Source organism: Pelobates fuscus, chromosome 3, assembly GCF_036172605.1.
Source record: "Pelobates fuscus isolate aPelFus1 chromosome 3, aPelFus1.pri, whole genome shotgun sequence".
Taxonomy (NCBI): Eukaryota; Metazoa; Chordata; class Amphibia; order Anura; family Pelobatidae; genus Pelobates; species Pelobates fuscus.
In genome coordinates this window covers 260,417,012-260,431,266 of record NC_086319.1, presented here as the reverse complement: position 1 = coordinate 260,431,266, position 14,255 = coordinate 260,417,012, and the positions used below count along the sequence as shown (strand labels likewise).

Genomic DNA, 14,255 nt, shown 5'->3' with positions numbered 1-14,255 from the left:
TAGTACATACACACATATATATTACTTCCAATTAAAAGGTCAGTGTGTCATTATACTATAATATCAATGTTGATACATTGTAATAAGAGAAATGCTGTAAAGTATTGCTAAGTGACATGGTGAGGGTGATTGGTTGAAATCCTGATTGAATAATGCATACAATGTAAAATAAAACAATAGTGGTCTTTATTTTATAGCCGTGCTTAATCTATGACTTGTTTTGTGGGCTCCCAATGACAACCCACCTTTGTCTACTGATAGGAGTTAAGATATCACATGGAAGAAAAATAATAGTGGATTGGAATGCAACTCTCTGCACTATATTAAGTAAGTTGGTACAGTGTAATTAAGTGTAGACTGCATGGTGTGTACCTTTAATTATGGTAAATTCCCGCTTGGAGAGAAAATACAATGGACCATACCGATGATGCTTAATTTATGCTTAGCGGAACTATAGAAGACGAGGTCTGTCTCAAATTTTTATTCAAAGTATACAGTGTTCATACTGCCTGCAAAATTATAGGCAAACAAATATACACCTTGATTGCCTCCTCTTTCACCAATAAGGCCCTTAAAAATACAGCACATATGCTCACTCCCACAATGCAAAGTGCAGTCCACAATGCGTGGACTCACTAAAGGAGTGTGGAACTAGTGCATAAGCCATATTGGTAGTTTCAAAGAGACATTTCGAGGAACAATAAAAAAGGAACTTATTGCATAGGTGATCCAGGTTGCCTTCTCGTTGTTCACAATTACTTTTAACTTCAGGAATTTTTAAAGATTGCTGAAAACATAAGCCTAGCCTACTGTGGCCTCCAACATAAACGACACGCACATCTGCCACTCAAAGCCCTTTCCTGCTCTAGTCTTGCAGCACACCTGTTGGCTATGCATAGGACATTTTTAGATTTTGTTATGTTACAATAACTTTTTGCATGTTATTTTGTAATGCATCTATATAGAATGAATGACAAATAAAAATAAATGGGCCAACTCCAACTGGAAGAGTTCTTTTAGATAACGTTACTAGAATTAATGACAGTTGATGGAATTCATCACTTAACTTAAAACATGAAACACATTTTCATTTAATACTGTCGCTCAGACTAAGAAATAATTATATAATTATATAATCAATGGATTATAAAATACCATGAGAGTGTATTTATTTAATGGGAATTTGTGATTGCCATGGGCTCATAGAAACAAACTGTAGGCTACATTTCCGGTCAATAAATCTAATAAATAGAAAAAAAAAAAAAACACAGTACTTAAATCTACTTTAATCCTGGGCTACATCATGATATCATATGTCTAGTGAAACAAATCAAATATTGAAATGTTTCTTTTTAGGTTAATTGTATATGCTTTTATTTGATTTTACAGTATTACAAGGTGGTGGGCAAAGCTATACAGAGTTTGTTTTTTTAACTAAATTCTATTTGGGCCTATATTATCATTTCATCTATATTCTATTTACAAATGTGTACCGTTTTATGTGCCAAGTTAGGCTGGACTGTGAAGGCCCATAGGGAAAACAGGTAATGTGGGCCTTAACAGTGAGGTTAAAAAAAAAATAAAAAAAATATATAAAAATAAAATTGGAAAACAATTAATGTGGGTCCATAAAGTGAGGTAAGAAAATAACAAAATTAAAATGGGGAAAAAAGGTAATGTGGGCCTTAACAGTGTGGTAAAAGAAATTAAATTAAAAAATACTTATTTGCTCCCTACACAATATGATTTCATGTACATCTAATCTATGTAAGAAATATATTTGGTGAACAGAAATATATTACAAAATAGAGTAACTTTTTTCATTTCCTTCATGTACCAGCTATAGACTACTATACTTTAGTTTCCTAGCAAGACACTGTCTATTTGTATGCTTAGAATTTACTGAACTTTAGTGCATTACAATCATGGGAATAGTTCGTAAAATACACTTAATTACACCATACATTTTATAGTTATTATTGTGTACAGTAAACAACAAACAAGATTAAAATGCGACCAATTACCTATGGTAATTTCACAGCAGCTTCACCTATATTGTTAACTGTACAAGAACAAAACCCTTTGGGTACCAAAGTGTTCTGCAATGCAGTCCTCTGTCAATCAGTGCATTTAATGTAGATATAGCTATCAATATTAATTGGAGTGTTCCTGGTGCAACGTGTTAAAAAACTCTTCGAAAATGTGCAACTTAACTGAGGTGTTACTGATTTCATCATGATGAGCTCTTTCCACGTTAAATAAATGGGCTAAAGAATTGCTGTGCATCACTTAAAACATCTATACATTGTGCTAAAAGAAATGGGGAAAAAATGTAATGTATGCTGTAATAAAAAAGGTTAGTACATTGTTTCTATGCGTGACCCTCTAATCTTGTCACACCCATCTATAAAGTGAGTGCTCTAGAAAAGTGTAATTGCTATTCAAGTGGAAATGGACAGCGGAATTGTGAACAAATGACCTAAATCACTAGCTGGGAAAACACAAAACAGCAATGCTGAAGGATTTTCATGTATTATTTGACTATAGAATATGGCCTGAATAAGTGTCACATGTGGTTCCTCTAAAAAGCATGCAGCGTACGACTATATCAAATGCACCATGCGTGCAAACTGGCTGGCACTCCACATATCAGTGTGCAAGGAATGCTGCAAAAGGGCTGCTTTTCCCAACTTAGTTTGCCTCCCTCCCATTGTCCTGAGTCCAGCAGGACACTACTGATGTGGGACAACTGTCTAGCCATCTTGGGTTTTAAATTGTATGTACCATTTCTACACAAATTACAAAATAGCATGGACAAAGATAGTGTGAGCCTATCTTTGCCAATGCAACACCACTTCTGCAGAACTCTGTGCAAGGGCTTTGGTTGGCTTGCTTGCTGGTCACTTGCCACCATTTTGTTGCTACGCTGTACAAGGACGCTTGGTCAGCTGGCCTGAAGGGTTGTCTGTCAATCTAGCATGCTAATATGCTGGGCTGATAAGCTCGCATTGCTGCATGCCTCTCATCACCAATGCACTGCATTAGTTGCATGCTGCAATTCTGGCCCCATCCTCCATCACCCTGTGTTTGTTTTTGTATTTTTACATCCTCTAGTTTGGAGGTATGCATTTGATCTCCTTTTGGGTAGCACCAACTTGATTTTTTTTATGCTTAGCACTCCTGTACCAAACACCTTTAAAATAATGTCTAGGTTTCAGGGACTAGAAGGTACAAAATTGCTTTTCAGTGGCCTGTGTGGGACCTGGACTCTGGCAAAGTAAGTTTTTAACTGATACTGCAGTTTCTGAGGAAGTCCCATTGCCAGAAAATTAAGTTTACTACTTCCTGTAAAAAAAAAATCCCTACATTTCACAATTCAAAATCACAAGATCAGCTAAGGGTGATAAACTAAAAATACATTCTTAAAATGTCTTTACCATTAACGACTTCAAGTATAGTATTATTCGAAATATAAAAACAATCAATTAGCTGTATTGTAAGGAGTGATCAACGGGAGCTATAGTGGCATTCTAAGATGCAATCTGCAGAATATAATGCAATTCATCAATCATAAAGTAAGATTATTCTGTTTTATACACCATATTCTAAAATGAGTTTCTGTAAAAAGTACACTCACTTCAGGTCTGTGATTGGTAACTTATTTACGTTCTACAACTTCCTTGATTCTCATTCACCTATGCCTATTATCCCCTTGCAGTCTAAAGTTTAGGTTGGCAAAAAGAAAAAGATTTTGACCATAGGCTTCCAAAGGATTTTGTGAATTGTAGCTAATAGCAGCTGGATACAAGTGGGGTACCTAGCCATACCTTAATCAGACACTTTTAATCAGGGATTTTAATATAATGGATATTCAAAATCAACTCTGAATGAGACACAAATAAATCAGCCATATATGAACTTCAGAGGTTAAAATGTAATGATTGCGAGGGTAATAGTTTAAGGCTCTTTTAAAATACCTTGCATATCTCCATTTGTTTGTTCCATCTGTCAAACAAATACAATTTAAACAGATTTAGGCTATATAAAGATTCCAGTAAAATGTCAAACATCGCCTGCAGGTCAAACGAGCCATATTCTCAATCTAAGGACCTGTGAGTGGTTACAAGTGTAGGGTTAAGATAAATGCTGTGTAACACTTATCTGCAAATTGTCTAAATGAAAGAGTAAGAAGGAATAGTGCAGTTTAGGTTTTCAAATTTGAACATTTCATTAAAATAAAATTAGACCTGCACAGAAGGTTTTCGGGTATTTTTCTATAGCTTTCTTTAGATACATATATTTTATTCCTGAATTTTCCTTAAAAATGTAGGATACTATTTCGATATAGAATATTAATTATGTTGAAGCATACACAAGCCTATCGTCCAGCATATATCAATTGTGTATTCACAGTGTAATAGTTGACTAACAAACGGAATCTTACAATCTCAGACTCAGAAAATACCCAGACATATTATCAGTAAGTGACTCTCACTTGGGACTAGACATGGCGTATGTCTTAAATGAGGTAAGAGAACTGGTGAAATTCTACACCTGGGCTCTTTTAAGGCATTTGTTTATGAGATAGAAATGACTTTAATACAAATCTGGAGAGTTCTGGTGTGGATGGAAAATTCGAACACCAAAATCAGATATGGGGATATTACGGTAATTTAAAAGTGAAATTTTGAGTGCATACATTATATAATATTAATCTGTAGTGCATATATATATGTACACCATTTTTTTGGAGACAGGACAATGGAAATGTTATGCGCTTTGAGACGTGTGGGGTTCATTATTATGATGCAGGCATCTTGATAGCAACCCTGAAAGTAGATTGCTACATCTCCCTTAGATGTCACACTTGGCCGTCAAATGCACCTTCTGGACAAGAGTCTTTTTCACCAAAGCCACGGCTCTCCCTGAATTAAGGATGCACTCAGTGTACAAGTTCTAAAAAGACTGGAGGTTGGTGGTTATACTGGAGGTGCAGGAGGTGGGCGAGATGGGGTGACATTGGGATGTGCTTCTCTTTGGTGAGGAAGTGGCGGTCTGTAAGAACAATTACACACATTGTTATTGATTAACTTTAGTAGTAGGATTATGTTAGATATATTTTTAACAGTGAAATTGTCTTTTTGGCTAATTCTTAATACTGGCACTGGCTACACTGTTCTAGTTACAGGAATAATTTCTACAAAGTATCATGAGGTCATAAAGATAAAAAACATTGAGTAACAAAGAGTTGTTGGTTCAGATAGGAAACATTACAGTAGATGGGACAAGGTAGGACTCGGTACAAACCTGGATGGGTGCTGTGGCTGCTTCACCGTGTATGTTGGTACAGCAAAATTGCTTTCGTTATGAGGCTGGAGGAGAAGAAAACAAAAAATGGTAGTTTCAAAAGTATCTACCTCACAACGGATTAGGATCCTTTTGTAGCTACGTAATTTATATAATAACATTAATCTGCAGCTTGCTTTGTAAATGGATCTTAAGGGGATTGGTAAACGGAATAAAATGAGTTTTGATATGTTGCATTTACATAGAGGCCCAATTTCTTTGTTGCTTGTCCTTTATATTCTATTTTAAGTCAGAGAGGAAATCATTGTATACTAACATAATAAAAAGAGAATCTGAATAAAAAGTATAGCAGAGAAGGGGAATGGAAAAGGAGGGGAAGAGGAACGGTTACTAACAGACTCCAAACGCAACCAAACAGTGAATGTTTGTCCACAGGGGCAGTGCCCCAACAGTATAATCTACAATAAAAAAATAAAAAAACTTACACATTTAAAATAACTGTGTTTAAACAATATATTGGTCTGCATTTTCCCTCCCCCTTTCTTAAAAGTATCTGGTTGCTGCTGGACTAGCTGCTGAGACAGTAAGTAAGCATGTCCAGATTTTTGGTGCAAAAAAAAAGCAAAAAAAAAAAAAGCAACCAATCTTGAAAAAGAATGCTTACTTTGCTGCGACTGGCTGACACCCACCTAAAGCCAGTCAATACCTCAATTTTGGGTGTTAAAATGTATATGCCTCAAGTCAAAAGACAGGTCTGTGTACTGGTCTGTCTTCCGGGGCAGTAATTGCCAAGGACACAATGAAACAGAGTGTTGTCAGACTTCCTCTTTCTCTGATGGTCTTTAGCTTCAATTATCAACATAGAAACATAGAATGTGAGGGCAGATGAGAACCATTCAGCCCATCTAGTCCGCCCAATTTTATGAACACTTTCATTACTCTATCTAGGATAGCCTTATGCCTATCCCAAGCATGCTTAAACTCCTTTACTGTGTTAACCTCTACCACTTCAGCTGGAAGGCTTTTCCATGCATCCACTACCCTCTCAGTAAAGTAATACTTCCTGATATTTTAAAACCTTTGCCCCTCTAATTTAAGACTATGTCCTCTTGTTGTGTTAGTTTTTCTTATTTTAGATATAGTCTCCTCCTTTTCTGTGTTGATTCCCTTTATGTATTTAAATGCTTCTATCATCCGATCTATACATGTTAAGATCCTTTAACCTTTCCTTGTAAGGAAAGGCCTAAATGCTCCATGTACATTGAAGTGCTGGCTGGGCCTGATGAGCAAACAGAATCAATGTAATTCAGCCCTCCTAGGTCGTCTTATAAGGAAGCCTAACTAAGCTCCCCTGTGGACCCATGCCACTTCTCTAACACTGGGTGCCTGCCTTCATCTGCTCAAGCCTATTCCCCATGTAACCTGGCCCTACGGCGCTAGGTAAGAGGAAGGTCCCACTGCTGTTGTTGTAGCTGTCTGCAAGGTAGATGAAAAATAACCCAGGCCTATTTTATTTCTTATTAACCACCTCTTAGAGGGTTTGCTGCTTCTATTTATTTAAAAATATATATAATTTGATGAGAAGGCCTTTCACCAGTATGGACAACAATGAAGCATGTGAACATGTGGAGAGACGTGCCTTTATGCTTGCATTGTGTCCATCATAAATCAGAGCGTGTTTTAACATGTGACTGTTTCACAGCCATAATGATTAGCCTTCCATTGGTTTACATATGCCAAGCTCCCCTATTCACTGGACGATATACAGGGTATCCCAAAAGTATATACACACTTTGAATGATTATAAAGTGTTTATTAACATGCAGTTCATTTTCAAAATGGAAAAGAATCTACAGAAATAAATACTTTTTTTTGTCTGTGCCTGTTAAACCAGAAATTAAGTGAGTTTTCAGCTGTTAAAATGTGTATACATTTTTGAGACATGCTGTAGTATTCTAAAATGCAGCAATTAAACCCTTTTGCAGGTCTCTATTGCATAATCTATCAGAACTTGCCACTTGCCTCTTTATCTCAGATGTACACACAGCATTTCAAATTCAGATAGAAGAATGAAATACTTGCCTGCAATATTACTATATTTATTCACTAGCACTTAGGCTAGTAACATTTACACACAACAAAATACTTACAGTGTCACGATTGGTAGTAGGTTGAAAATGTTTCTGTTGCCCTGAAGGAGGCATATTTCTTGGGTTACCAGGTTGCCCCCCGACTGGTGGAAAATTTCGTGCATTCCTTTGAACACCTGTGGTTGGTGGAACCCTGGCAGGTGGACCATTAGGTGCATTCCTCGGGGGACCTGTGGTTGGACCCCCACTTCCAGGTACTTGGTTTGGTACATTCTTAGGTGGGCCTGCTGCATTTCTCTGCCCTCCAGGCTGGTTTGTTCTATCAACTCTGAAATGAGAGGTACATTTCAAATATGAATTCATAACAAGGAAAAACTAATTAAACTCCCTTCCCTTTTTCACAAAAAAAACAGTCTCCACTCACTTTTTCACAAAATCATATCAATTAAACTGTTTTTGGCTCCAAAAAAACCTCACAATAAGTCTTTGAGTCATTGAATACTTTTCTACCAATCTACTTCCCTAATACTTCCCTTATCTTTTGTGTCACTTTACCCCACTCCCTCTAGCATGTACGCTCACTGAGCAGGGCCCCTCGACCCCTCTGTTTCTGTGCGTCAAACTTGTCTGGTTACAATTACATGTTTGTTAGTCCACCCATTGTACAGCGCTACGGAATTTGTTGGCGCTTTTATAAATATAATAACAATAATAATAATGTCAAACTGAAACATAGTATTGCATATGATGCATGTCTACAATTAATAAGCAATATCTGCCTTTATAACTGCATTGTCTCCAACATAGACTGGAGGGTATCTTTCACATCTGAAAAACCTTCACAGGTGTAGTAAACCTTCTAAACAGTATTTTTGTGCATTTGCTCCTGGACAACAGTGAGACAGTCTCCCAGATACCTATCCCATATATCAACCTCCTCAGTGGATATACCACAAATGTAGTGGATATGCCACAAAGTATTCCAATACTAGATTTCTCAGGTGGTTTGGAGCTGCATTTGTGCTGCAGTTTATATGTGAATTATCAAACGTTGAAAGCTTTCCCCCCCATCGCTACACCAAACAGGAGACAAGGTTTTTATTTATGGAAAGGAGTTCAGCCAATAACAATATAGGAATTGCAAAGTCAGATGATTAAACGGGGACTATATGAGCCACAGCTTTAGGCCTATGATTTGAATAGATATTCAGTTTTTATTTAGATGCCACTACAGTAGAGCTCCATTGCAATTTATTAATAATTTTTTTAGTACATTTTTTTTCCTGTACACAGCCTGTACTGTTCATATAGGCTGGGGTTTATGTTGTGGGATCAGATATTCAGATTTAAAGGACCACTACAGTGCCAGGAAAACAAACTATTTTTTCTGGCACTATATGGTTATTAGGTGCCCCCCTCCCGCTGGGCTGAAGGGGCTGGAGGGGAATTCTCCTCCTCCTTCCGACGTCAGCGCTGAATGTGCATGCGCGGCAAGAGCCACACGCGCATTCAAACCGCCCATAGGAAAGCATTACTCAATGCTTTCCTATGGACGGCCAGCGTCTTCTTGCTGTGATTTTCACAGTGAGAAGCACGGAAGCGGCCTCTGTCAGGGAGACAGCCACTAGAGGCTGGATTAACCCTCTGTGTTAACATAGCAGTTTCTCAAAGGGCTAATTCTAGCAGTATATAGGGGAAAAATATTAGGAAACAGAGAAGTTCTGCTAAAATGATGCTTTATCTAATCCTAAACATCCATTAACTTGCAATTACAATGACAAAAATGTTACCAAGCCCTTAAATATGATGCATACTTACTCATGTGCTTGTGATCGTTTTTTCCTGCAGAATCTCCTTTTCAGTTCATTCCTTCGGAAAAACACGAAAGCTCCAAGAGCCAGGAGTGGGACAATAAGGAAAAAGAAAACCAGCAGGCCATCCCTGAGTGATGTATCTTTATCTAATTGATAAGAAAAACAAGAAAGGCAATAATACACAATACTCCAACAGAACTGAACAGAAATACTGATCCTCAAGACAATCAGAGTCTACAGTTCCTTTATACAAGGTACTAAAATAATAAATATATTAAAACAGGGGTAGGCAACATGGAACGATTAAAAAATAATGGCTCCCACAATAGCTCATCAGTGTCAACATTGACATTACAAGTGGTTGTTGTTGGTTGTTGTGTACGATTAAATGATAATCAATTTACTCTATGCAAGAACTCAGAAGTACAGAGGTGGCAAGGAAAACATCTGCTATGAGACCTCCCTTGGCTGAAACTTACACAGCCTCCCTACACACTTCCTTTTTACTTTCAGGTGTGTTTAATTTAGAAGTTCTCATTTCCTGCATGGTTAATTGCAGGCTAGAGCCTGCAGGGGCCTCTTGTGTGTTTTTAAAGTTCAATTAAGAGGGCACGACATAAGAATGTCTAAAGTAAACTCACTGGGGAGATATATCAAAGTGTTTCTGATACCTTTCTGTCTAATATTCAGTGAACTATTGGCACAATTTTTTAAATACGTCAGATTTCTTTCATGTAGCTTTTTTGTGCCCTAGCGTCATTTTTGAATATGTGTCTAATTTTAGCGGATGCAATGTATTTATGAATATTTTCAACACTATTTCCCACAGAAAAGTGGCAGAAGTTTTACTCCCATATAAATGTGGTGGTCTTCTGAAAAGAACATTTCTATCATAAACTGGAGGAATGTATGTTGAGAAAACTAGTCACTTTTCGATTACTTTAATAAATGTTTAAAATAATGAGAGAATTTAACAGTGACTACTCAGGACATTTTGATAAATATCCCCCTTTGTGTTGTAAAAAGAAAATATTTTCATGCAGTCTGTGTCAGTCACAGCCAGGGGAGGTGTGGCTAGGGCTGCATAAACAGAAACATGAGTGATTTAAATTCAAAACAGCAGAGAATTGAGCAGTGAGACTGCAAGGGCATGATCTATACACCAAAACTGCTTTTGTAGGCTAAAGTTGTTTTGTTACTTAGAGTATCCCTTTAGTGTTGACCCCTCTGGTCAACCATGCTGTTTGAGTGCAGGGTATTCCTTCATTCAGCTTTAGTAGATCAATACCAATGTCCATACTGCTGATAACTTACCATTGTATGTCGGACCGCTGTCTATGCTGCCTCCGTGTCCTTTCGCCTGACATGCAGGGTAAGCCCAACCATCATTGCAGTGGCAGTTCTTATTGCTATTACATACCTTCAAAATACAAATCCAAACATGAATTACTGGTATTTCTCTAAAACATGCTATTATTCATGGATGCTTCCCCTATTGCAAGTGTGAGATTTTACATGCATCAAAGGTAGTACAGTGACAGGATCTGCTGAGAATCCAGGAGGCAAGGTACAAAAAATAATCACCAAAAGCATTGTAGTCACGCTTTCACACTTGGGTGTATATTACACTTTAAATTTAAATTTAGTTTTTTTCCATTCTCATAAGCCCCTGAAAATGGTATAATACCCAAGTAATGGTTAGATATGACTGAGGGGTCTACTGCTCATGTTTAGAGTGCACTCAGTTCGAAGATAAAAACTTTCAAGTTTAATCCTAGTTCTTTCATTTAAATAGACTTTCCTCACAGTAAATTTCTGTTTATTTTACTCTGAAATCTGCAGGTTCCAACCCAGCAAGCATGATCATTGCTGGGGAGGATGTTTTAGTAGTAATAGCGAGCCTAAGATTGTAGATAATGGCTTTTCTAATAATGTGCCTTAGATTTACACAGAAACATTACATAGATATAACACGGCTCGTCTCATGTAAACGGCCTTTAAAAAGAGCATCTCAACCAGTAGAGATATAGTAAGTTGGGTATCCATTAAAACTTACCCCGTTTCCACCACATTTGATCTTGATATCACAGTCATAATTCAGCACTGAAGCATCAACACACTGGTAATTACGGCACACCTAGTAAGAAGAATTGATATATAAATTCTAGTGTTGTAAGAATAAATTGTGTGTATATGATAACTTTTCTGCATTTCCCTGTGGGCATGTGCAATGTCAATAGTTGTGTGCATTATCATTATGTGTGCAATGGCAGTTACTGCCCGAGCTGCAGGACCCATAGAACATATTAAAATCACAGATTGGAATTTTCAGTATTTCATCCTTTCAATCTTATGAGAAGACGAACATCCTAAGTTTTACTTGAAAACTGTTAAAAAGATAAATGCACTCTACCTAATTAAATTATTTGATGAGAATGATATAAAATATGACTTACTTCACTTGGTGCCTGAAGTTTTTTTTCCCCATTAGATTTTAAATGTCATAGGAACTTGCTAGCAATGCAATTTGGGGCTTAGTTAGAAATAATAACATTGTATTTTTAATGCAGAATGTGTTTTGCCACATAGAATACTCTAAGACTGTAGAGAGGAGTTATTCCTCACAGTCTCAACTATTATATACAAACGCAGCTCTTATAAGACTGTCTTTATAACCTCATTAGAGAAATGTTTTCCAACATTTTGAAGCTGTATGTACACTGGGAGAAAATGAGACCCACTACTGCTGACAGATTTTGTGACTGGCGGATAGTTGGCCTTCTCATCCATTATACAATGCAAACACTATACACAAAGACACAACTGCAAAAGCCCACACTACACACAAATATTCCCTTGCATTCATACACCCATCCTTGCATTCAAACTTCAACATTACATACAAACACACTCCTGCATTCAAGCACTATTACTAAACACAAATACACCACTGCATTCAAATGGCGACAGTACATACGAACACACAACTGTACTCAAACAACAACACTATACATAAATACACCGATTCAAACACACACTCACACCATACAAAACATGCTTACATTCCAACACACAAACACTGTTCTCACAAATACAACCCTGCAAGGACGGGCAAATTGTAGATACAAAGTTTTGCAATGTATGACAATTTAGGATCTACCCTTGTGGGCAACATTACTCTAAAGAGGAGTCTATAAAATGTCTTGTACCAGGGCCTTCTCTACATTATTTCTGTCACAGTAAACAACATACTTAAACTTAAAGAACATACCAGTCATATAAGCTTCGGCGTGGAAACCTGACAATGTACGCATCATTAACCTACCTTTCCTTCGCCACATTTTGTTCCCTCGTTCACCATGGCAGGATCAGGGACATCAGAGCCAAGCTGGAAGTCCACACCCCAGCATACTGTTCCTTGTATTGGGGTTTGTATAATTGATGGTTCAATACCAAAAATTGGTAGTTGAGCCACATTTTCACACTGTAGCTTTCCACAGACGGCATTCCTGAAAGAGAGAGAATGGTAAGTGAGGCTCCTTCTGGGATTGGCTAATGGCACCTAGAGGGAGTGGTTACCCAGGACATTTAAACTTCGCAAACGACCGAAAGTTTCAGATTGTGGTGATGGCTGTGAGACTGCACGACTTTCATATTTCGCCCCTGAAGAAGTCCATGCACATGGAGGAAACGCGTAGTGCTCATTTTTATTAATTTTATACTGTGTGCACTTGATTTTATATTTAACCCCCACTTGGAATCTGGACTGCTAGAGAAACCAGTGGAGTTTTGGTGATATGTTCAAAATACTTTTTATCTTGTAAGTGCAATAAAATATGGAGTGTCTTTTTCAATGAAGAGCTACTCTGTGTGTCTATTTTCTCTCTTTTGATATGATTTGATACTAATCTGAGATACAAAAAGAGAAAATACATCCATTAATTGTTTAAAGGTCTGCTATCAATTGTCCTTTTGTGAGTGCAATATTAACCCATTCCCTTTTAATTTGAGTATTTATTGTATTACACTATGTTTTGTATTTTATATTTATATAAGTGATGTTACGTACCTCTGTACGCTCTAGTTTAAGAAATGTATCCTTAGTATTCTACAATAGTGTCCTTCTAGACATCACCAGAGCAATCCAGATCTAAAGACATCCCAAATATCTCACAGGTGCTACTCTTAGGTCTCAACAAAAGCAGTCAAATCATGATACTCAATGTATTCTTAACACTTATAGCAATAATATGAGAAAAAAAATGAATCACTTAATTCTGTGTTTAAGTATAAAACAGGACATTAATACCCAACTGAATTTTGTATTTAACATTAAACCTTTCTGGATAAAATTCAGGTAATCTTGGCCTTTTTCAGATTGAATATAATGTAATGTTTATCATAGCTTAGACTCCATTTCTTCTAAAATTACTTTTTTTTTTTTACACTGAAATTCAAACTTCATTTATTGTGTAGTAGATCTTCAAGTCATTGCTAGCATTTTGTTTTGCAATGTGAACATGAAATGACCAGGTGGCAGCAGTGAATAAGTATGACCCTCCACCAGAAGTGATTGCAGCCAGAGTCCACATGGCAAATGTTCTGTACAGCATGATACAGCATCACAAAGTTTTTGACAGGTAAACTTAATGTGTTGTTTGCGAACTAATAATTATTCATCATGAAAGATCTTTCTACTTTGGCCAAATAAAGACACTCGTTGGAAAGGACAATCATTGAGAAAGAGAAGAGAGCTGTAAATCGGGGCAATTTAATTGGGTAAATTAATAGGTTTTAAAATCAATGAGGAGCATTATGTGCTTAATATCAACCAAAACTAAAAGTAGGGACAAAGCATTCCTATTCACAGTTAGTTACAATCCATTTTGTGTACCTGCTGTCCCAGTTATAAAAATCAGTATGCTTTTACTTCTAGAAAAATGTGGGTTCACTTCACAACATTGGAAGGTAAAACCTATATACTTTGAATTGCTATCTTTATATTGCTTTATATCATATGAAAAACAACATGAGCATCATTGCT

At 36.9% G+C, this 14,255-nt stretch overlaps 1 protein-coding gene across 2 annotated transcripts in view; it reads right to left on the bottom strand.

The window, feature by feature from the left end:
• Positions 1-2,036: 2,036 nt before the first annotated feature.
• ADAM9 (ADAM metallopeptidase domain 9) overlaps positions 2,037-14,255 on the bottom strand; it is a 126,891-nt gene continuing 114,672 nt past the window's right edge. For both annotated transcript variants that reach the window (XM_063448416.1, XM_063448415.1), the window contains exons 17-23: positions 12,537-12,720; positions 11,268-11,348; positions 10,526-10,631; positions 9,216-9,357; positions 7,458-7,725; positions 5,308-5,372; positions 2,037-5,055 (exon numbers count right to left, since the gene is read on the bottom strand). In XM_063448416.1, coding sequence (XP_063304486.1) covers positions 4,980-5,055; positions 5,308-5,372; positions 7,458-7,725; positions 9,216-9,357; positions 10,526-10,631; positions 11,268-11,348; positions 12,537-12,720 — 922 coding nt within the window. In that variant the 3' untranslated portion in view covers positions 2,037-4,979. The remainder of the gene's footprint in view (positions 5,056-5,307; positions 5,373-7,457; positions 7,726-9,215; positions 9,358-10,525; positions 10,632-11,267; positions 11,349-12,536; positions 12,721-14,255) is intronic.